Below are 24,681 nucleotides of genomic sequence, written 5' to 3'. Positions count from 1 at the left end.
AAAATAGCTAACAGGCTTTTTTGTACAACTTACTTTTTTTCTCTCTCTGCGACACTTTTTCCTATTGTGTTGTAAATGTTTTGTTAAAAACGAAAATTCGTTGTTAAAAACTAATTGTATCCTGACGAATAAAAATAAATACAATTTTATTAGTTTTTATATTACAAATACTATTTCGTTATATAATGTATTTGTTGAATAATGAAAGAACTTGTGAGTTTAAAATTACAGACGTTTTATTAATTTGTCCGGTATAGGCTATTTTGTTTAATTGTTTTGGCTAAATCCTGGCCAGGTTTTATTTATTCGTTTCTTGTTTAATAATGGTAATTAAATAATACAATGTGCTCACATTTTCACTAAAATTAAGGAAGGAATTAATAAAAAGAAAAAAATTCTACGATTTCCTAATTCGGGCATGTCATGTGCAGGAGTTGTCTAATGTAGCTAGTTCCTGTTAAATAAGTGTAGCGACCCACTCTGACTCTAATTAACCCAACCAAAATACCGACTACGCCACCTCGGGAGTTTCACCCAAGGAATTATTCCCCAAGGCAACACACAGGTTCCCCACCCAAGGCAGTTACTAGTAATGGGAGACACAGGCTTCCGTACAAAATTACTAAATTTTATTTTAAGACAAATTGCCCTCAAGCTGGAGCACACACACAGACAACCCACAGGGCTGCAGTCTTACTTCGGGATAGACTAGGCCAAAGATCAATTCCTATTCATACACACGCACAACCCTGTGCACACGGCAAAGCACTGCAATCCGTGAGAAACACCACCACCGCAAAAGAGGCTAGCCACACACTCTCGTCCCGAGTAAACCTGCAGCTCCTGGGAAAACACACACACACACACACGCAAAAGGAAAATAAATAATTAGTAATCAATAAAATTGGATTTTACAACCAAACAATTAAGTAGGCTATAACACAGGAAAAATTCAAATTAAACTAAAACAATCAACATCCACCTCAAATTAAATCAACAAACCAAAATTACTTGACATAAGGTTACAAAACCCGTTGAAAAATCCGCCACGGCAAATAATATTTCAAGCACAACAAAAAACAAAGAATAGATTACCAAAAGGGAAAAAACCGATTAACAACTTAGAAAAACAAAAATAAATCAAATATCAATATATAAACCAAATTAAACAAACAAATGCCCTGCAAGGCTCAACCACACCGCCACCCCCAATGTCCCGGAGGCCTCGATGGACAATGTAACACTCCAGACTCAAGGCGGTCAGATGAAAACCAACGCTCGACAGAGCATTCCACTTATATAATGTGACGCTTATATACGTGCATAACACGGCGCTAATTACTGACGTCACGACCCGAAACCATAACGCATGCCACATAAGGACAGATAACAAAGTAGGTTCGTGACATGTAGAAACCGTAACGTTTATTGTACGAATTAAATGTAGATTTTAAACATTTGTATTTGTGAGAAATATTAAGTAATGTGACACTGACATTTACTATGCTGCTTGAGTTCGTTCTGAATAACAAAGTACTAAATTTGCTTCTGTGAATATGAATTATTTTAACTAGTTTATCTTAGATTATAGACCAACTGCAACCAATTTCGGCAGAGTGCTATGCAAAACGCGAGGGAATGTGCTCCAACGCGTTCAAATTCTTACTTTTCAAAGTCTGTGGTTAAAGCGCCACTTAGCGGTAAAAGGCAGCAAATACACTTTTTAAATGTTACCGCCGCGGGAACGGCGGCGGTAGAAGTATTATTCTGGATGAGTAACATCTGTATGTGTAATTTGTATATGACACATACAAAGACATACGTGTTTTGTGTATTATTAATTATATATGAGACCTATGTCAAAATATGTATTATACATACATATAGATTTATACCATATAATATATATGTTTGTTCCAATTTCTAATAGTTTTCATATATGTCTGTACTAATACATTTATGTTCTTATTCCATATGAGCAGATATGAGATGTGTCAAAATATTTATACATAACCATATATATTATTTTGTGTAAGTGTGTCAATATATGAAATTATAAAAAAAAAATTAATATATGTACATATATGCACAGCAATATATGAAACCTATGTTTTTACTTTATATGAGCATAAATGAATTATCAATATATGAAATATATGCACATTATATATTACATTTGCGTATGGGGCTGTATTTTGTTGTGATATAATTGACAGGATATGATGAGTATGCTACTTTTAATCCTGTCATTACTGGCAAATATATTTTACATGTGAAAGAGATGAAAATGTTTGTGAGTGTATAAGAGCTTTACAGATATCAAATACATTTAGATTTAACGATGGTCTGATTATTTAATAACGTAACACTTGACATCAACTGAAAGAATTTCTGACCACATTGCAGTCAACGGCTCATCCTGCTCTCATGAAATGTTTCTCTGAGTCTCCTGTCACAGCGGGATCTTGCTCAAGTTCACTATGATCCTGTTCTTCTAGATCTCTCTTACCTGCAGGAAATGGATGTGATCCTGTGTTTGCGAAAGCTGTTCCAGCTCAGTGTCTCTTCTCCTCAGATCACTGATCTCCTGTTTCAGTTGCTCCAATCGTCCTTCAGTTCGACTCACTGCAGTCTTTTCCTGATCTCTGATCAGCCGAATCAGCTCAGAGCGGGTTCTCTTAATGGAGCGGATAAGCTCAGTGAAGATCCTCTCACTGTCATGCACTGCTGTCTGTGCAGAGTGCTGTAAGACACACATTACAGTCACACAGTGGACTTATGTGGGACTGAAAGAAGAGAGTCCAAACTGAGACTGAGACAAACTTCTCTTCTCCAGACTCACCTTATGAGACTCCACCGCCTCTTTCAGCTGCTTAAAATCCTTCTCTCTCTGCTGAATTCTCTGCTGGCAGCTTCTCTGCATCTCCTTCAGCTGGTTCTGGAGGACAAACAAATAACAGGAAACATAAAACATGCTACTTAAAACTATTTGAATGAATCCAATATCTGTGAAGTGGTGTGTTGTAGTGGTTACATTAGGTGGCCAACCAGAACGTGCTTTTTACCGCCGTGAGCACCGCCGCCGCGTCTGCAAAATGCATTTGCAGCTTTTGAGCGCTTTATTAAATGATTTATAAATATAAGTGATTTATTAAAACAATGTAACATCTGCTTATGATCCTTGATGGTCGTTGGGACTTTTTGTCTTAACCCTTTAACGCGTACGATCACACCGGTGTGATTAGAACCTTTCAGTGCGTCACGTCATCAACTGCTGAAATTCAAATCTGCTTTCTGGCGCGGAGCCAGATCAGACGCGCGAGCGCTTGTCATATTATCACAATTCAGTGTTTTCAACCATATAATGCTTATTTTAGGTTTCAGACATTTAAATACACATAAGTACTAGCAAAACCATACATTTATAGTTTGTAAAATACACGGAAGCAGCAATAACGATCCGTACAAATATAATCTGATGACATGTTTTATTGATATCATATACAGATTGTGTAGATAACTTTAAAGTTTACTCTGCTCTTCTTGTTGTTAATACCACAGCTGGATTCAGCGCGAACAAACATGGCGGCGCCCATCACCCGGTATAGATCAACTAACACGATCATTATAAAAGTGTTTAAACAACCAAATACATTTACTTGCACATATTTCAGAATCGGAATATCAGATATTTCATAATATAGTGAGTATGTTTGTGAATATTAATAATCAAAAAAGGAAAAAGGAAATAAAAGCCATCCATGTGTCATACAGCGCTATTAGGGCTGCGGTGTGTCACATGACAAGCATGGTGCGTTGCCATGGAAACAATAAGGCTATACATTCTAAAATAACGGTCGCCTAAAAAAAACTCACGCTGGGGGCTCAGCTAGAATATTTTAAACTCACGTGTGAAAGGGTTAAGAGACCCTTTTAGCCTTTTGACATTTGCATATAATTCACAGCCTGGCCCCACATTCTACCTTTATATGGGTGCTAAATCGCCAATAGTTGTCTCGCCACTGTCAAAAAGATGCTGAACAGATCGACTCTCTGTTCTCTCCATCGGACTTCAAACACATTCCAAAGAGAACATGACTCTAGTGTTACCAGATTGGTTGCCATGGAACCAGTTTATTGCTCAAAAGAATGCGTACAGAGAAACTCTCATTTCTCCTTAGGGGAGACATAATGCCCATAAAAATGGACTCTCCTCCAATTAATTAATAGAAAAACCTTTCTGTGAATGAACACGCATATCCTTCAGGTCATTGTGTATATTGTTACTGTTCTTGTATATTGTCTTTTGTATTGTGTACTGTTTATGCATGCTTATGATAGAACCACTCTTTCATGTAACCTACCTATACCCTGTTCAGTATCTATGAATTCGTCTTTGGATAATCTAAGCGAGAGTGTATATTACATGTTGATACCTATGCAACATAATAGTGTTCTAAGAATCTTTTGTAGTTTTGCATCAACACATCCAAGCGAATTACATGGGCAAAATACCATGCTCTCAGACAAAGGGTCATAAAACCCCCCAGTAATTCCAACCTCCCGCTTGGGAATTCAGCCTTTCTCATTGGACAAGCCCATCCTGAAAGGCGTGACTCTTCTCAGACCTTGAAGGGATCACGCACAGGTCCGCCTCGCTCTTTTTACTTTCGATTCCCGGGAGACACACATCTTACCTCGGAAATCTTGTGACGCAGTTTTAAGTTCAGCAACTTTGTCGATTCACTTCGGACCAATCAACCCATGGCTGGAATGACGAAGCTTCTACTCCCAAAGGAATTCATCAGAATCTACGTATTGAACACGCACCAGGACACTTTACTCAGCACCAACCAAAAACCAATGCAAGTATCTGCTTTGTAACTGTTTAGCTGCGCTTCTAGGCCTCGACACCTTTTAATTAAGGTGATATGATTCTCTGATGGTTCTTAACAGGTTATAGTTAGCTGATGTGTAAATCCAGCCATTACACTCCCTCTCTCTCTCTCACTCTCTCTCCATACCTTTCTTGGCTTGGCATCTATGTTTAATGTGTGTACGTCTGTGTCTAGTCCGATGTTGCATGTTCCCCTGTAATGTAGTTCAATAAACATCCATATGTATTCACACTTGGTTGTCTGTGTCTGCTGCCCTCAGAACGAGGTCACTTTATCGTCCGGTCTTGTTACATGCTCGGGGGTGTAACGTCTGTGTAGGATCAGTGATGGCTGATTACACTTTGTTTTAAAAAACCCTTTTAGCCTTTTGACATTTGCATATAAATTACTGACCTGGCCTAACCGTTTACATTTATATGGGTGCTAAATTGCAGATGGTCTTTATTACTATCAAAAGGATGCTAAAACAGGTGTTTCTATCAAGCTTCAAACACATTCCACAGAGGAGGGAATGACCCCCGCGCCAGGCACTAGACCAGTTGTCTGTCTCCACAATTTACAATACACGTCACACACACACCTAAAGACATTTTCTCTATTTAGGCCATAATTAAGCAGTTATAAATGTATCTGCTATATGCATGTGTTGTATGTATATTCCCTTATTGTATTAACTTAGTTAAAACCCTTTACTTGTATTAGTTAGACATTAAATGCCTATATTCAAGTGTATGAGTGTATCTCTGCTTTAATATCGTCTGGAGGTTACTTTCTTGGTATCAAAATGATCTCCTCTTTATTTCTCACACAATGATGTACACTATGTGATCGTGAAATACATCAAACAATTCTTACTATGTTTTGAATTAAAAGCTGCACTAACGTTCCAGATCAGCAATAAAATGTAAATGGCACATAAACGGAGACAAAGGAAGCTTCTCCCGCTCAAAATGCATGCCTCTGACTGGCCACTCCACCCACAAAATGGGTGCGGCAATGAACTATCAGAAGTTCCGAACACAGACTAATCAAGGCTCAAAAACTCTTCTTCTTGAGACGAACACACTCCAAAACTCTCCTCTTGAGTTTAACCTTCTGGCAGTGTTTACCTTCAAGTAACTTTGTGGACTTCTTCAGCTCACTCCTAAAGAAATCATCAAGAACCTCGTCTACTGCATCAAGACTCTTATTCAGCAACAAACCAATGCAAGTAACCATTTACAACTGATTAGATGCGTGTTTAAGTTTGAACCCCTTTTAAGGTGAATTGTGTCTCTGATGATTCTCATTTAGGTTGTGGTTAATTGATGTGAAATACTGCCATTCTTTGCTCTTCTCTCTCTTTTCCTTACTTTCCTTCATTCTATATATATATATATATATATATATATATATATATATATATATATATATATGTTTTGCTTAGTTTGTTTGTATGTTAGTTATAGTTTCATTTATTAAATCCCTTATATTCACAATTGATTGTCTCTGTGTTCCGCTCACAATTCAAAGTCACTGAATGTTGCTCCTTGCTACATGCTAAACTACTGCTAGCACTGTATAAGTAGGAAGGCTATTGTTCCTTGGCCAGGAAAGTAATCTTCCTAGAATTGATAAATAATTATATTGTCTGCTCGGTGGACGGACAGATCAAATAATTGTAATATCGATTCTGCTACAGTTAATTCTAAGATCTAATCTAAATATTTATTATTAATTATAACCAGTTATAATTAATTATAAATAATTCCCTTTTTAAGCTAATTTGTTACAATGCCAACGCAAGGAAGGCATGGAGAGAGGGGGAGAGAGGGAGGGGGGGAGCGCTCACATGCAAGAGAGACTGTAATGGCAGGATTTACACATCAGCTAACTACAACATGTTAAGAACCATCAGATTAATTATGTTCATCTCACTTAGAGCAAATTTGCTACAGATGGTGGAGAATGCGGGCAACGTTTTAAACCTAGTTCTGTGAGCAGACTCAGTAACAATGCTGTGTTTCTTATGTGTTTGTTTAAACCAAGACTACTATCCAACCGCGTCTTTTTGTGAATGAATGTAGGCTACACGCCCACTTTCTGTGCCTTAACAGTTCTCGAGTTTCTTGCTGAGAAACTAGCCTCTGTTAATGACTTAAGTTAATTGTAGTTCATAAATTTGACCCTATAAAACGACTAAACCTTTTATAGTGTGTCTTAATGCTATTTTAACCGCCCTAAATTGAGCGAAGAAACCCTCTTTTAGCACGAAGAAGATAGCGAGCGAGCTAGATTGATGCCATTGGTGTTCCGATGCCATACAACTAGACTATTACTCCTGTGGGTTTAACCATTAGCGTAGCTAACTAATGCATGCTCACGGGGCAAAATTTATCTTAGAATACTGCAGGTCAGTGTCGGATTGATAACTGGGAGTCTTAAAATCTTGATCAAGTAATTGTTGCAACAACCGCATAAGTCCCATATATCTGGCGAAGAAACCCCAGATCGGCAGCACACATAAATATTTTTATATGTAACTTGGGACCCACAGGCGAAACCCAATTATGGCTCCCTCATTTGAGTGACGCAACATTGTGCCAAAAGTCATTGCTGTTTGAGTGGTTGCCACCGGGTGCCATGGGTGCGAGTGATCAGGAGCCCCTGCAGTTGCATGCTCGGGAGAGTCAAGGGAGATGACCCAACCATTGGGGTTCACCCGGGTGACCTCAGCTCACAAACAAAGCCTAACAACACCTAAGATATAGCCATTCACTCAATATGAAACTTGAAGAGGACTTTCGCTCTCATCACCTCCCTAGGCAGTACAACCCCGGAGAGCCCCGCTCTGCAGTCCTTGTCACAGCCCCTAGAGGTGGTAGTAAGCCCTTGATTTCCCACTATCTCTTTCTAGGTTTGAACTTTCTGTTTTATTAATTTTGGTACTGTTGTTTTGGTTGTTTTTGTGTGCCTGGAGTTTGAACCATCAGAAAATACTTGGTAATAACGTTGATAAACCAAATAGCCTAAGTCATTAAATGACCCCCTAGGTTATCACCCATCAACAGTGTTACTCATAGTTTTCAGGTCCTCACTCACACCAATTATCCACTCCTGCCTTATCAGCCACAATATTTAAGCGTTTAGTTTGCGTCACTAACTGATCATGCCAGTTAACCATGCAACACATAGCCCAAATATTTTAGCTCACTAAATCTGTGCGGACTTGCATTGGCTTTTGGTGTTTTTCCCTCTCCACCTGTGTCCAGATCGCCCTGCCACTCACCTGATCAGCCAAAGCCTACAACAATTTTATGAGAGTCATTAAAACATGTTTATGACTGCGACATCCATTTAATCTTGATCAAGAACACTAATGATCAACGAATTGGAGCGGCATCACCCATTAGATCATTTTAAAACATCTATTAGCCTTCAATTTACAGTATGTAAGTAAACTGTATTTATATAGCATTTATATAGCAGACAAAGAGTCACAAAGTGCTTTACAATAAAAATTTAAATAAAAAAAGTTAAAGTACCAGCTGTACAAATACCACCAAATATCACAAAAAATTTGCTTCCAGACCATATTGCTAATTAAAGAAAGGCTTGTCCAAAAAGATATGTCTTTAGGTGTCTTTTAAAAGATTCAAGGGGATAGAGATCCAAAGCCTTGGAGCCACAACACATTTCACAGGGTCATTTGAGACCCTAAGGAGGTATTTACCGTATTTAACTGCATTGCCACTACTTTTTCTAAAAATTTTGAGATGAAAGGCAATTTAGAAATAGGCCTGTAGTTGTTAAATGATGTTGCATCAAGGCTACTCTTTTTCAAGAGAGGCTGAACAACAGCATGTTTAAAACACCTAGGAATCTGGCCCAGCCTAAGAGATAGGTTTATAATTGAAACCAAACACGGGCCAATATATGTAATAGATTTTGTAAACAGAGATGTAGCTAAAATATCCACAGAGCTTTGAGAAGGCTTCATCATACCCACTAACTTAATGATGTCATTTAAGGAAATAGGACTAAAGGAGTCCAAAACTGACAGTCTTTGTCGGGTAACTGTAAAAGGATTTGCTGATGATCCAGTGTTTGCCCTAACAGCCATAACCTTGTCAACAAAATGAGACAAAAAATGATTGCAGTCATTATTGGAAAACACAGGTACAAGGATGTAGTAGGAGAAACAATATTGTTAACAGTTTTAGGATTCCTTTTGCAGGCACATATCAGTTCCATAAAATAAGATGCTCTAGCATCTTTGATCATCTCATTTAGATCTGACAAAGATGCAGGCGATGGACTTCGCGCTGAGTCGCTTTCCATAGACGCTCAGTCTTCCAACAAACACGTCTAAAACTGTGAATGGCATCATTATCCATGGAGTGATATTAACAATAGGGGTTTGTCGAGTTTTAAAAGGAGCCACTCTGTCCAGTAGCAGGGTGCAATGTTCATTAAACGACTGTACAGTAGCGTCAATGTCATTTGAGATAAGAACTGAGCTTGAATGAAAAGTTGCTGAGAAATTCTCAACAGCAAACTGGTTAATCATGCGAGAACAAGATGCTTGCTTAACAGGCAGAGGATCCTCATTAAAAGCAAGATCAAATAAAATGCATTTATGATCACTAACAAATACATCTTCAATGCAAATAGTGGCAATTTTTAGACCGTGAGAGAAAACTAAAGGCTAGTTCACACTACAGGATTTTAAGCCCGATTTGCAAATTAAGGAGCTCGCCGACAGGTCGGGCTGTAATCGGGGGAAAATCAGTGGGTGATCGGCGCTCCACAATCTTTATGTGTGAACTACACAACGATGCATCAAAGACACTCGCTGACTCGTCGCCGACGCAAAACAAATATCTAGCATGCCAAATATCTAGACCGGTCGGCCGACTCGAAATCACGTGGTGTCAGGTGTCAGGTGTCGTGACGAGCTACAGCCAATGAAAGAGCAAGGCAGACCGTTCGCAAAACCCACCCACCCTAGTTACTGTTGCCATGACTGACAAACAATGCAGCTCTCACACTACACACGTGTTCTCACACAGTGAAAAATACATCGCAGATCAAAGAGGAAACTGACAACACACCGACAGAGAAGACCGAGCAGGTTACTTCTGATATGAAACAAGATCTCAGGACTCTCAGCTTTTAAATTGTTATTTTGAAAGAAATTCAAACAATAAATACTGTTTTGTGGCGTTCAATGTGTCGTGACAGATCACTGTATTGCCTCAGTTCAAACACTTGAACCGATTGTCTTTTCATATTTACTTAATGCACAAAATGAATATGAATAAACATCAGAAAGTGTTTTATTTCAACCGCGAAACACACCATTTTTCAAATTGAAGTCCACCGAAGTTAATCTGCTCTTCTGTCTGATTTGTGGTTAAGGCTAGAAGGGATACAGCTGCGGCTACTGGGCATGTGCATTTACATATTTTCCGAGCCAACAATATAACGCGAAACCTATAAAAATGGTTTTTAAAAGCACATGGCGTCGTAGTTTCATCACTTTAGAGTGTCGCAGTGACCGTCTTTTTGCAATAAAGGACCTGTCATAGTTTAATGAGTAGGAAGATGACATGAAGCGTCGCGGTTAACCTGCATTGAAAACAGATGAGCGCACATGTGCATATAAAGCTCCCATTCGGGGCGAAGTTCATGGGATTTTGTCCACAGGATGATAAGAGCACACGTTTAAACATATTATTTTATTATTTCTCACTCAGTATTTTAACTTAAGCGCTGCATCCATGCATACAGCGCCGGACATGACAGATTTTCTGGTGTGCAAAACAAGTACTTTAAAGGAATACCTTAGCTTATTGCCGTTACCATGGCAGCCAACAACAGCACAGCTTAACCCTCCGCACATATTTATATTTAGTTATATTGACAAAGTTTCAATTCAGTCGATATTTTTTACCCCGTTTTAACCATGAAGACTGGCCGCAGCGGCTGCACATAATATACGCCTTCTGATTGGTCAGATCGCATGTCAATCAAGCTCTTTGCTAACAGTCAATTCTTGCGTGTTTTCATGACAAAACGTGGTTTAGGGACCAAATCGTTGGGTGACAGAGTTGTTGTCAGCTCGTGTAGTGTGTAACCCCTGGTTGCGGATCATTTACACAGAGTCACGTAGTGTGAACACCACAGCGATCTGCAAAGTTGTGTAGTGTGAACTAGGCTTAAATCGAGCGTATGACCCTTATTATGCATAGAACCAGAGACATGTTGAATAAAGTTAAAAGATTCCATAATATTTAAAAATTAAGAAGCAGCGTTACAAGCATCATCATCCACGTGGACATTAAAATCACCAACAATAAATCACTGTCCAATTTAATAATGGACGATAAGAAGTCATTAATTTCTCTCAAAAAAAGAGGCCGTTGGTCCAGGTGGCCGATAAACTAAAAAACAATAAAATGAGTTTGAGCGACCAACCTTAGTCATCTGTAATTCAAATGAAGAGTACGTACCACCAGCAGTCATTGACTGGCAAATAATTAAATGCTTTTTAAAAACCACAGCAAGTCCTCCACCGTGGCCCGTGAGTCTAGGCGTGCTGATAAAAGAACAATCCACAGGACAGACCTCGATCAGATGACAGTACTCCATACTCCTTTGCCATGTCAGTAACAAAAAATCCAGGTTTTTGGAAGTAAATAATTCACTGAGAAAAAATGACTTGTTTGAAATTGAACTGGCGTTAATCAAAGCCATCCTGAGCGGTGCAGAAACCACACCTGATGAAGAAGGCAAGGCTCGCGGCAGCGCCCTCAGGTGTTCAGTGCATACTCCGTGACCAAATGTAAGTTTTCTCCGGGGCAGAGGGATCAAAACCCTGGGGACGTCCGGTAAAACAGAGCGAAGATACAACGGTCTGGAGCCATCACAAAAGAGACCCAACTTCAGGAGTCTTTTAAAATACACCTGCCGCCCTGCCCTTTTTCCTCTCCTTCTCCGCCGTTTCTCTGTGCGTCCCATTAGGCCTTCTCCATAGCGGATAGCGGGTGTAGACGGACATATAAACGGGACAGAAAATGCACCCGGACCATTCCAGGTACATACCCCACCGCACTCCTCCATAGAGGATCGGATCAGGTTATAACTGCAACTGTCTCGGATGTAGACTTTAGATTTATTTTAATGCAGATCCCATACTGTAGCGCTGACCTAAAATAAATGTGCTCTATTCCTATTCATATTTAAATGTTTGTGCGGAAAAGTAAATGCGCATGCATGACAGGGAGGCGCCCGCGTGGTCACTTGAATTTTTTCCTAATAATGAAATAACATCAAATTGGGGTGCCTCACATACATGAGAAATATATACAGATAGCTTAAAACAACAAAATATGCTAGTGCTGGATAAAAAAATTAAAAATAAAATAAAACCGATTTCTCTGTTTTAATAGATTTTTATTTTTATGAACCAATATCGTTTCTTAACTCCCAATCGATGCTGTTTTCACTTGATGAATGCACAGTAATGTTAGGCAATCAGCTAAGCTTTGTGCGTTGTTACATTTGATATGAAACGCAGTCTCAGGTTTCAAATTCTGTCCATTTTATTAGGAAATTCAAGCAATAAATACCGTGGTGTAGACACCTCAGATCAAGCGATTCGCTTTACTATACTCACCTGTGCGGAATCAAAGACATTTGACAAAACAAAAGACCTTTATTTTTGTTCTGGAGACGATCGCGCGCTCTGCTGCCTCACTGGAGCGCACTCGCCACCAACTGGACAGGGGTGGGAATTACAGTTATAAATTACAATAGATCACCCTCAGTTTGTGTAATCTGCCAAAGTGACGGACGGCCTTCAGATTTTACCGTCACTGCTAAAAAAAATTCTGTCAATGACGGAGAATTTTCGGTTAACGCGACCTCTGGGTCATATATATAATAATAAGGTTAGATCACCCTCACTAATTTCAGAAGCAACCTCAGTGATTTGATTCTGGAGCCAGGTCTGTAATTAGTCAAAGTAACATGCTCAATTTTCCCTCATATGACAAATCTGTCTGTGATTGTGGGCATCATTGTATTTATAAAACAAATATTAACACTACAGCAATAAATATTATGTATAGCATTCAGAACATCCTTTGTTTTTCGGCTCCATAAAGATAAGTTTGGATTCCATTTCTACTACAATTTCACTTTAATCCCTCTATCATTCTTTCATTCCAATTCCAAAATCTGAACTGTAACTTGAAAAGTTTTCAGATAAACTTTTTATTTATTTGCCAGAAATTATAAAGAACACCAAGTTTGCTGTGCCTGTTTGTAGATCTGCATAATTGGCCAAAAAAGTTTTTTTTTATATATCAATACGAGTACTAATAATTCTGATTATAGTTATAACTAAATAAAACATTAAACAAAGTAATAATTATTGATAATGATTATTATTAATATATTTTACAGAAAACTGCAGGAGGCCTATAACTATAATTGTTTAGGAAAGTCTAAGGATTTATTATAAATGATTATGATTAAAAATCATTAACAGTAATTTCTTAATTTTTGTCAGGAAACTTTTGGCATCCACTGAGAGAGAGAGAAACTCCTCTACACTGGAGAAAGAAGTATTATTTTCCCTATTTTTGCCCAAAATAAGGTAGCTGGAGCTGTTTCATTCATACTGGTAGCTGGAGGGTGCCCTCGTACAGTAAAACATAAGTGAAAAAAAATCATAAAATGAAATACTCACGGAAATCCCTAATATGGGGACAAAGGCATTTGCTATTGCTGCAGTTGCTGATTAAAACGCATATAGGACATTTTAACTGATGAAGAATGAAGACAATAAACATACGATTGTGACTAAATGGTGTATCTCTGTTCTTCAAGCCATCTCGGGTATTTTTTTATATGAATAATGTATATTTATAATGCAATGTTAATTGACATAGCCTTTATCACTGTATAGAATATTATAAAATTATTTTGCCTCATTCTGTAATATGAAACCACATCAGATCACAAAAGGAAGTTACTTCAAACTCGACTGATGTTATGAAATGAATTTTGAGCAAAAATGTCAATAAATGTTTTTAAATGCACTGTACAGCCCTGGTGCGTCATCTGTATGTGTGTTGACTTAAAGGAATGCTGCGCAGATCTATCGGTGTTTGACATCAAAGTACCGCAATAGGATATGAAAGCATGCAGAGCTGTCCATTAGAATATAACTCTCGCGGTACTTCGATGTCAACCACCGATCTGTCTGCACAGCGCTGCTTCAAGTCGAACACACCTTGAAATTTAATTGACAACCTCGGGGCTGCGGGGCCCCAGGCAACCGCCTGTACAGCCTGTTGGACGGGCCGGCACTGGGCTACAAACAGAAACTTGAAGGTCTTTACAGCAACCCATCAAAATAAAAGTTCAGGTTAACAAAGAAACTGCGACAGAAATCAGAAACATAATACTTAATGTAATGGTAGTACTACTACTACAAATAAAATTATAATTAAAACATTATATTTAAGGAGTACCAGAAATATTATTTAGGAGAAAAAATTCATTTTCAATTTCAAGATTTCATAGGGCCTTATAATTATAATATTTTTTTTTGTGGCAATAAAAAGCGAAAAGCCTTTAAAATTACTTAAAATACATATATAATAGCAATGAGGCAATAATAATTAGTTCAAATAAAGTATCAAAAGCAAGTAATCATTTGGTTTTATTGAACAAAATTGTTAAAATACAAAATGTATTATGAACAATAGAGCTAACGTACATTGCACATTATAACAAATGCCAGCAGAGGGTGCCAACGGCCAGATGATTGTTTTACACTTTACTGCGCGATTGACCAAGCATCATTTAATTAGTTTTTCAATAGTATTGATTTATGAAAAAAAAAAAAGAAATGACGAAATCACTTCAGAATACTTGGAGTTGTATAAATCACTTGTGCTACCCTAAAGTCCTTTTTGTAGAATTAATCTTTTGAACCCTATTGATGTTCAGTGTATTGAAAGATGGACATTCTTCAAAATATCTTTCTCAGGCAAAAGAAAGCCATAGAAATTTGGCATGACACAAGGAAGAATAAATCAGGATGTTCATTTTTTGGATAAACTACTGCTTTAAGTTCATACCTGTTTCACTGTCCTCTGTGCTGCAGCTGATACAGTATTGTGGTTTTTATGTTCATCCATCGTACACAGCACACATATACATTTCTGATCAGTGTGACAGAAAACTTCAAGGCGCTTGTTATGTTTCTGGCAGATCATCCCCTGCAGTCGTCCAGTGGCTTCAGTTAATTTGTGTGTCTTTCCTTTAAAGAAATTCTCATGTTGTTCAAGGTGAGTTTGACAGTAAGAGTTCAGACACAGCAGACAGGACTTGACGGCTTTGTGTTTTTGTCCAGTACAGACATCACACTGCACATCTCCAGCTCCAGCGTAACAGTCAGCAGGAAGTTTAGTCGTCTTCAGTTTCTCCACCACTTCAGCCAGCATAGTGTTTTTAGCTAAAGCAGGTCTTGGACTGAAGGTCTGTCTGCACTGAGGGCAGCTGTAGACTCTCTTATGATCCTCCCGATCCCAGCAGCCTGTAATACAGCTCTTACAGTAACTGTGTCCACAGGGAATAGCCACTGGATCCTTTAGCAGATCCAGACACACTGGACAGATGAATTCATCCTGATCCACTGAAATTCTGGCTTCTGCCATTTTATTGCATGGAGACAAAAACACACAACAGCTCAGCTAAAGTTAGTTTCTCCTTCCTGGTTCCTCTTTTTAGTTTCCTGGTTCTGTGTTTGAGTGACGTAAAACAGGCAGGGTTGCCATGCCGCACGTCCTGATTTTGCTGAGTTCGATGTGTTCCTAACAAAATATGTTGACCCTGGAACAACATTTTAATCCAAAAATTTAGTCTTGACCATATCTCTACACCTAAACCTAACCTTACCCGTGAGTAATACCTAAAATCAGATTTAATGATAGATGATGTCCAAGCACCAAACACTGATTGTAAGCCTAAACTATAAACTGTTTCTTCAAATCTGATTGGCTAATCACAACGTTGTTCCAGGGTCAACAAAGATGTTGACCTAGGAACACATCGAACTCAGCAAAATCAGGTTGTGCAACATGTCCCAGAAAAATGTCCAGCCAAAAGCCGATTCAAACCCCGTTCAAAAGGAATGAAATCTAGCCCAATTTTTCCGCTGTCCAATCACAGTTGACAGCTTTGGTATTCCCATAAATGGCCTTAAACTTTAAATCATTTTGATTTTATTTATTCGATGTTTAAAATCCTATTTGGATGATTTTAGCTATGCATGTTTATATGAAGTATGGATATTACGGCTGGGCAAGTTAATGTGTTGTTATTGTGTTAACGCATTAATTAATGCTGACAATTATTTTATCGTGCATTAACGCAGTTTTTTTTTTTTTAATCATTTTTATTTTGAAAGTCCGTTGCTTACTGGCTCTGAATACACATACAGACAAACCATGGGTCACAGGAGGGGTGGGATGTTGAACAGTACTGTCTTGGGACGGGCGTTATCACGCGTCTCAACCAATGAGAGCGTTTGGGGTGAGCCTAAAGACTGCTGCAGCGCTTACATGAACGCTGCCGATAAAATTATTTAAGCTAAGCAAACATTCACAAATCACTGTTATTTTTAACAGAAAAGCAAGCATGGGCTGCTGCACGCATGGTTTGGCATGGCAGAATGCGAGCAGAGCTCCCTTTATTATCACTAAAAAGCTGACATCTCAGTTCATCGCAATCTCATAAAGCTATGTTATAACACAATGAATATATGCACAATGAATCTCCCATAGTGTCTACACTTCGTGTGTTATAATGAGAGGATTCGTGAGCAAGCAATTTTCAGCACTGCGCAAGAACTTTTGAGCGGTGGGTGGATTCTAATCTTTGGCCTTTGATTGGCCATTGCGTTCCTGAAATCAACAGATATGTCTGTGATTGGCTACATTGCTCAACGCTGCAAACGCGTGTTATAAATCAAAACTGTCTATGCTTGCACATTAATCAGTTTTGTTATATTAGTTGTTCTTTTTGCTTTTGTTAAATAGATGGATAACAATTTATATGTTTTTAGATATTTCATGTTTACATATTTTTATTTTGCAGGAGTCCCGCGAGTCATTTTATTCTCCCGCATCCCGCTGTCACGAGGAGTCCACTGAATGCAAGCGTAGTGAAGAACCCATGTGCAGTTTATTTACAAAGGTGAAATCCAAAATCCAAACATAATCCGAGACTTGACTTGACTTGACATGAACAGGCTTGACATGAAACAGACTTGGCATGGCATGAACAGACTAGACTCACCGACAGCGGGTTACAACATTAATACACGACAAGGAACAATGACAACAAGATGGCTACTTATAGCAGACAATGAGAGTCACATGACATTAACATGCACGTAAACAAGTTGTACACTGCAAAAAATGCTTTTCTTACTTAGATTTTTAGTCTTGTTTCCAGCCAAAGTATCTAAAAATTCTTAAATCAAGAAGGATTTTCTAGAGAAGTAAAAATTATTGTCTTGTTTTCAGAAAAAACATGTCAAAATGAAGTGAGTTTTTGCTTGAAACAAGCAAAATAATCTGCCAATGGGGTAAGAATTTTTTTTCGCACAATAGGTCAATATTTACTATTAACGAAATGCTTTACACCTGTCTCAACATCTCTCACTGCTTCTCTCACTCCGATTGACGCAAATGAGTAAACAGACAGTGCAATTCTACAGTTATGGTTTCCTACAAATGTAGAAAATACAAAGGATTAGGCTATATAATATAACATTACTGGACTAAATTATACCCATATGCAAATCACATTTATTATTAATATATATTTATTAACAATAAAGATTAAAAATAAGAAAGATGCACTTTACAAATACATCGTTGTAAATGTGACCCTAGATCACAAAACCAGTCTTAAGTCGCTGGGGTATATTTATAGCAATAGCCAAAATGATTGATTTTTATTTTATGCCAAAAATTATTAGGACATTAAGTAGAGATCATGTTCCATGAAGATATTTTGTAAATTTCCTACTGTAAATACATCAAAACTTTGTATCTCTGCCAAATATTGTCCTATCCTAACAAACCATACATCAATGATGTATAAATGTCAATTTAAAAAAAAAAATGTATCCTTATGACTGGTTTTGTGGTCCAGGGTCACAAATGAGAAACTGTGATGAGTCATGCAGCAGTAATAACGTAACAAAAACATATACAATTTCAAGCAAAATGATCATATTTATTTAACATTTATAAGTTTAATTAAATGTCAGTAATGAACTGCATAAATTATAGCGATCACGAAGGTCCTCTTTCCCAAACGCGTACAGTAAAATTTAGTTGATACAGTATCAACTCCCCATCAGTAGTTCTATACTGCCACCTACTGGCGCAGTTGTGTAACTTAGAGAACAACTTTTGCTATGTTGAGTTTATAAGAAAAATAAGTCATGATAACTAGAAAACAACTTTTGTTATGTCGAGATCACGAGAAAACAAGAAGGGAAAAAAGAAATGCATGGCTGCTTAGAACTTCTGTAGTAATATAGCGCGTCACCTGCCTCAAGATCTTTTACTGTTTGCACTCCGATTGAGGCACATAAGCAAACAGACAGTGCAAATCTGCACGTATTTACCTATTTGCCACCTATTAGAGCACCTGCCTCAAGATCTCTCAGTCTGTTTACACTCCAATTGATGCACGTAACAAAACAGAAAATGCTGCTACTCCTCTGCCTGCCCAAGATGAGTCTACACACCAACGATCGAGCTGTCACAGAACATGCCACAGACAAAGTGAATTAATATTAAAAATCATGTGCATCAATCGCAGTGTCGGGTGGCTGTACACAGTGTGAGATCTTGAGACTTGCACGACGCTTTGGTGCCATGGGACATGTGCTCCATAACGGATTAAAATATGAAATAATATATATATATATATATATACAGTAGGTGGAAATGGGTAAATAAATATAGATTGGCACAGTTTTTTTTTTTTTAAATATTGAGGCAGGTGTAGAAAGGAATAAAATGTACTGTAATAAGTGTAGAATTGCACTGTCTGTTTACTCACGTCAATCGGAGTGAGAGATGTTGAGACAGGTGTAAAGTGTTTCATTAATAGTGAATATTGACCTATTGTGCGTACCGTTGTGGCTCCCGCTGTTAGCGGAAAATTTCCGATAAAAATATATTTACATATTTAATATATGTGAAAAATATTAAAAAGCGGCCAAAATCAAATATTTAAATATATTTTTAATATATATTTCAAAATATATTTACATATATTGTATAAAATATATTTTCTTCTATTTGAATTTAAGATATTTAAATATATCAAAATATATTTATTAAAAATATATTTCAATCTATGTGACTTCTGTATGGGAGATGCTCAGAGACGGCACACTATTTGTCAAGTTTTGAACAGGGCTGCGTTTCCCAAAAGCATCGTAAACTTAAGTAGATCGTAGACCCATTGCCACCAATAGTCTCCACAATCAACTTTGAGTTGAATCAACTACCTCCAGGAAACGCAGGCCAGAATGATTATGTAATGTTATTTATTATTCTGTCTCGTGACGCATGCAGCTTTGAAGGGGTCCTGTTTCTCACAGAAGATTGTTAAAAGTGTGAAACACACACTGACTGAGGTGCTCAGACTAGAGTACTTCATGTCCGCACGCTGTTACTATGCACAACCTAACTACCAAACAAGGAACCGCAGCTGTGCTTGTTTAGAGAGACGTGTAACTGCATTAACCTCACAGAGCTGCATTTTCACACTCGTGGAGCGTTGTTATCTCGGTGAAGAAAATGTCTCACACTTTAGTTTTTATGTCTGTTTTTGTGGTACCTTGTTGGTAAGTTGTTGTTTTTTTTTAGTTCAATTATTGTACTAATTTTTATTCACATTAATTATTAATTAGTTCAACAACAACTAAAGTGGAATATCTAACTAAATAAATACACAGTAGCTATGTTTCCATCAGCCTCTTTTTATGAACATTTTTAAGTATCGCATCAGAAACAAGTGATGGAAATGCCAAATTTCGAAAAGAAATTTGCGCTCTCGAAGTGCAAGTCATTTATTATATTTGATAATTATTATAATCAGTGGCTTCTCCTACTTTTCTTAGTGATATTTAGTGCCAGTTTATCAGGAAGTGACGATTTTGTTCTCTGTAACTCGTTGGATGGAAACGGTGCTTATTCACAAATATTTAATGCGATATTCCAATTTTGCACACAAGTTAAATTCGCAACTTGGGATGGGAACTCGGCTAATGATAACTATAAAATTATTCTATAATAACTAAAAATATGTATACTAACTATGTGTTCCTGTGTGTTCTCAGGTGTGTCTGGTGTTGAGACAGATAAAACGAAGTCAGCAGAAGTGATGGAGGGAGATTCTGTCACTCTACACACTGATCTGACTGAAATACAGGGTGATGATCTGATTCTCTGGACATTTGGACCTAAAGACACACACATAGCTAAAATCAATAAAGCACACAATGAGATCTTTCATGACGGTGTTGATGGGAGATTCAGAGACAGACTGCACTTGGACAATCAGACCGGATCGCTCACCATCACAAACACCAGCACAGAGCACTCTGGACCTTATAAAATAGAAATCGTCACTGAAAACAGGGTCTCAATCAAGACTTTCAGCGTTACAGTCTACGGTAAGCAGAGCAGTACACTGTCATTTGTCCTGTTCTTCTTAAATAGTATTAAACTATTGCACTAAATACCTGCAAAAGCAGTAATATGAGCTTTCCATTCCTGTCATCAGCAGTTACTCTCCATTAAATCCCTCATCATCTGAAAGATCTCCAAGCTCCAGATGTGTGCTGCTGTGTTCAGTGGTGAATGTGACACAGGTGACTCTGTCCTGGTTCGAGGGAAACTGTTTACTCTCCTCCATCAGTGTCCCGGAGCTCAACACCACCATCTCTCTACATCTGGAGGTGGAATATGAGGATAATAACACCTACAGCTGTGTGCTCAACAATCCCATCAGTCACCGGTCCAGACATCTCAACATCTCTGATTTCTGTCAGCCAGAGGAAAGTTCCTGTATTTGTGAGTATAAACGATTACTTGTTTCCTTCCCAGATTGTCTGTTGGTTTCTAGAGACAACTGAAGTCAGATCCCAGTAAAACACAGATGAGGAATCAAAAGGACTTTGTTGATTCTGGTCCCAATACTTTTTCCATTTATTGATTCAGGTTCCTTCATGATTCCATTAATGTTTATTTTAATTATGAGAATAAATATTTGGAAAACAATGCTTATTGAATGTATTGCTCTGACATAAATCCTCTTGTCGGCTCATAAGAATCATTCACGTACACATCGGTCTGAATGTCATTGTTGTGTGCAACCAGAGAGAAAGCAGAGTATATTAATACAGTGTCCACATCAAAAAGACAGCGCACATGTCGAGAACCATTAACAGAACTGAAAGTCATAAGTCACTGACAGAAAGTAAAATGATTCACTTCTAGTTTTTCCTTTCTTTGTTTATGGAACTGGTATTGAATAACAACCAAATTCTCACTTCCCAACGCTGACATAGTTTTGTCATTTTTTTGTTTGATTGTTTGTTTTATTGTTAAAGAAAAGAATAATAAGTAGATTTTGAATAAATGTCTTCTTATTTAGACTCTGTCCACGGTTCATCTGAAGCATTGATCCGATTGGTCATCTCAGTTCTGGTGGGCGTGGCTACCGTTACTGTGCTGATTTATGACATCAGATCCAGAAGAAGAGTTTGACAGATCAGGAGAGCAAATTCAGCTGAGAAGCTCCTTTGAAATGTCCTGTTACTCTTCTAACAGGTTTTATGCATGATATCCCCTAAAATGTTACTGAAAATCCAGCAATGACATTTATCTGTTTGCAAATAATCTATATATGGATCCAGTCACTCTTTGTGTGGTTTAAGGAACTCATATAATCAGTACTTTGAGTATTACATGACATTGCCTTCGTTCAGATTTTCAGAAAAGTGTGTTGGACATTTTTCTCCTTGAATAAAATGAGGCCATTCGTTACACTCGCACAACAATACTCAAGTTATCTTTCTGTTTCTGTGCTTATTTATACACAAGTTCTTTATAAATATGTAAATTACTGATTTTGCAGCAGAAAACCGTAGATGTATTCATTTTGCTGTCATGACTGTATTAATACATTCATACTATGCACATAAAGCCACAGAAGAACTGTTGTGCGTGTCCTAATAAAACACAGGTGTTGAACTTGAAGCAGCACTGCAGACCGTTCTGTGTGTGACAACGAGAGAGATTAGACAGCATTTTTGAAATTTTTTTTTGATGTCAAATAAGTCTTGCTGTTTTGCTTTATTCTTAAAGCAGTGTTGCTGGGTTTTAAAGCAGATTAGATTTTTTTCTTCTTCCTTATCACTCTGTACTTGCAGGATTTCACTGTCCACTCTGTTCAGATGTGGATGAATGGCTACACACAGACGTGTGCACACACCGTCAGAGCTGTAGGGGTGTTAGATTAAAAAAATGTTTTAACATTCTAAAAGCTCTTTATTCCAAAGATACTACAAGCTAGTCAGTGTATTCAGTAGGTGTATTGTAAGTTGCTTCAGAGGTATTGCAAGTATTACGTACAACAATACAAAAACATTGCATTGACATAGAAAAGGAAATTTACTTTTGGTACTTCTGTACTTTTACTTAAGTAAAATCTGTCTTCACAACTTTTACTTGTAATGGAGTAATATTTGACCAGCAGTATCTGTACTTTCACTCAAGTAATGTTGTGTACTTTATCCACCTCTGCTATTCGATTTCATCTTTTAAAAAAATGCTTTCTCTTTCCTTTCTCCTCCCCCCTGTCGAGCTTGTACTGATCTGAACAATACCTAAAACTATGTATTAAGATCACTTCCTGTGTTTATTTGACTCTTTATGATGAATCACTTGTATTACTCAATTGTAAGTCGCTATGGATAAAAGCATCTGCTGAATGAATAAATGTAAAATGAGATTTAAATGAAATGCATCCAGTTGTGTCATTGAAAGCTGATATAGGGGTTGATTTGCTGCTAAATTATTTCATTATTCAAATTGAATGGCCATCTCGGTGAACATGAAATGTGTTCGTTTAGATTTGTTTTTGTGTGCGTGTCATTTAGAGGGAAAATGTGTTGAAAAAGTTGTTGAATATATTTTAAAAATGCAGTAGGTGCTTTTGAGAAAATAAGCTGCTAGGGTAGTCTGAAAAGTTGCTAAATTGCTAAGTTGTCATCACTGAATGCACTTAAATCAAAATAATTGGGTATGTAGATGGATGGACTGATTTGCCCTTTTTTTGTCCATCTGGTCCTGCCCCAGCAGATGTTCGTACATGCCACTGCTATGTGTACATAACACCGTTTTGTTTCGAAAGTGCCGTGTAGCTTTGTATAGTCTGCTTGTTACAGGATGTGGTTTGAAAATGAGAGATGATTTCTTTTAAATGAGCAGAGGACCAAGACCATGACAGAAGGGTAATATTATACAGCACACTTCTGGCTAATGGAGCTAAAGTTCACTTTATGCAGAAACCAGTAAGATGAAGACTCACCTTCTGTATATTTATAGTTACGTCAATATTCAGAAGTTAAGGAAGTCTTTTTACGTCATATTGGAGAAGTGCAAACCTCTGAGAACAAAACAAGGTCACAGCAACACAGGTCAGGTTGTTTCGGTGAACTGTGTGAGATCAGAAGCCACAAAAATCTTTCATTCTGGTTTCAGAGTCTCCTTACCAAAAGGTTACTTGTAAGAGCTAAATAAATGTTAACAGTTAACAATGTTCACAGAGTGAGTGTGTGAGTGTGTGTGTGTGTGTGTGTGTGTGTGTGTGTGTCAGCTCACCAACTGACATTTGACTCGTGATTCAGAAGAGCTCAAAGCAGGACTTAATTTCCCAACTTAGGTACTTTTTGTGAACATTTCATTTGAGGTATGAACATCATTGTCCCCAGAATAATGTAAAGCTTTTTTTTTTTATACAGTATGTTAGGCAAGTAGGCTATATGCTGTGTTTCGGTTTTCAGAAGCGCTCCGCTTTTTTTTCTTCTTTTTATTTTATAAAAGCACGTTTTGTTGATATTGTGAGTGCACACAAATAAAAGTAGACACTTTACAGTTCCGAACAACGTAGCCTATTACTCTTACCTTTATGAGCAAAAATGATAAGCGTATTTTTAAATGTTTCCAATGCAAGTGATATGTCCTGTAAAGCGCGCTTCAGCTTCCACTCTCCACACAAACTACTGGATATGCATCAGTGCACATTTATCTAGGTCAAGATTTTAAACTAACATTGTGGAGCTGTTTTATAATTATAGATTTAATTTTAGAGAAGTCATGATGATTTGAGAAGGCTAAATTGATCAAACATAGGATAGGCTATGATCAACTTGCTGTCTGTCGCTGGCCGCTTGGTTGTTACTTTAAAAAACAAAAACTTACATATAACGAATAAAAAAAAATGCTCCAAACATTTTTCTAAATTAACTTAATAAAATGAGCTGTCGGACACGGGCCAGGCTAGGGCCTGAGCGTCTTGGGCCAGGGCCGGACTAGGGCCTTAATTTTAATACAATGATTTTTGAAGATCATGTGACACTGAAGACTGGAGTAACGGCTGCTGAAAATTCAGCTTTGCCATCAGA

The 24,681-nt window shown here is 37.7% G+C and overlaps 1 protein-coding gene across 1 annotated transcript in view; it reads right to left on the bottom strand.

Moving 5' to 3' along the window:
- LOC131538700 (tripartite motif-containing protein 16-like) overlaps positions 1 to 15,670 on the bottom strand; it is a 30,984-nt gene extending 15,314 nt beyond the window's left edge. Inside the window, exons 1-3 of the mRNA XM_058772737.1 lie at positions 15,035 to 15,670; positions 2,843 to 2,938; positions 2,510 to 2,743 (exon numbers count right to left, since the gene is read on the bottom strand). Coding sequence (XP_058628720.1) covers positions 2,510 to 2,743; positions 2,843 to 2,938; positions 15,035 to 15,613 — 909 coding nt within the window. The 5' untranslated portion in view covers positions 15,614 to 15,670. The remainder of the gene's footprint in view (positions 1 to 2,509; positions 2,744 to 2,842; positions 2,939 to 15,034) is intronic.
- Between the last annotated feature and the right edge of the window lie 9,011 nt (positions 15,671 to 24,681).

This window comes from Onychostoma macrolepis, chromosome 04 (genome assembly GCF_012432095.1).
Source record: "Onychostoma macrolepis isolate SWU-2019 chromosome 04, ASM1243209v1, whole genome shotgun sequence".
NCBI lineage: Eukaryota > Metazoa > Chordata > Actinopteri > Cypriniformes > Cyprinidae > Onychostoma > Onychostoma macrolepis.
The sequence above is the reverse complement of the archived record's forward strand: the minus strand, read 5'-3'. Positions and strand labels throughout refer to the sequence as shown.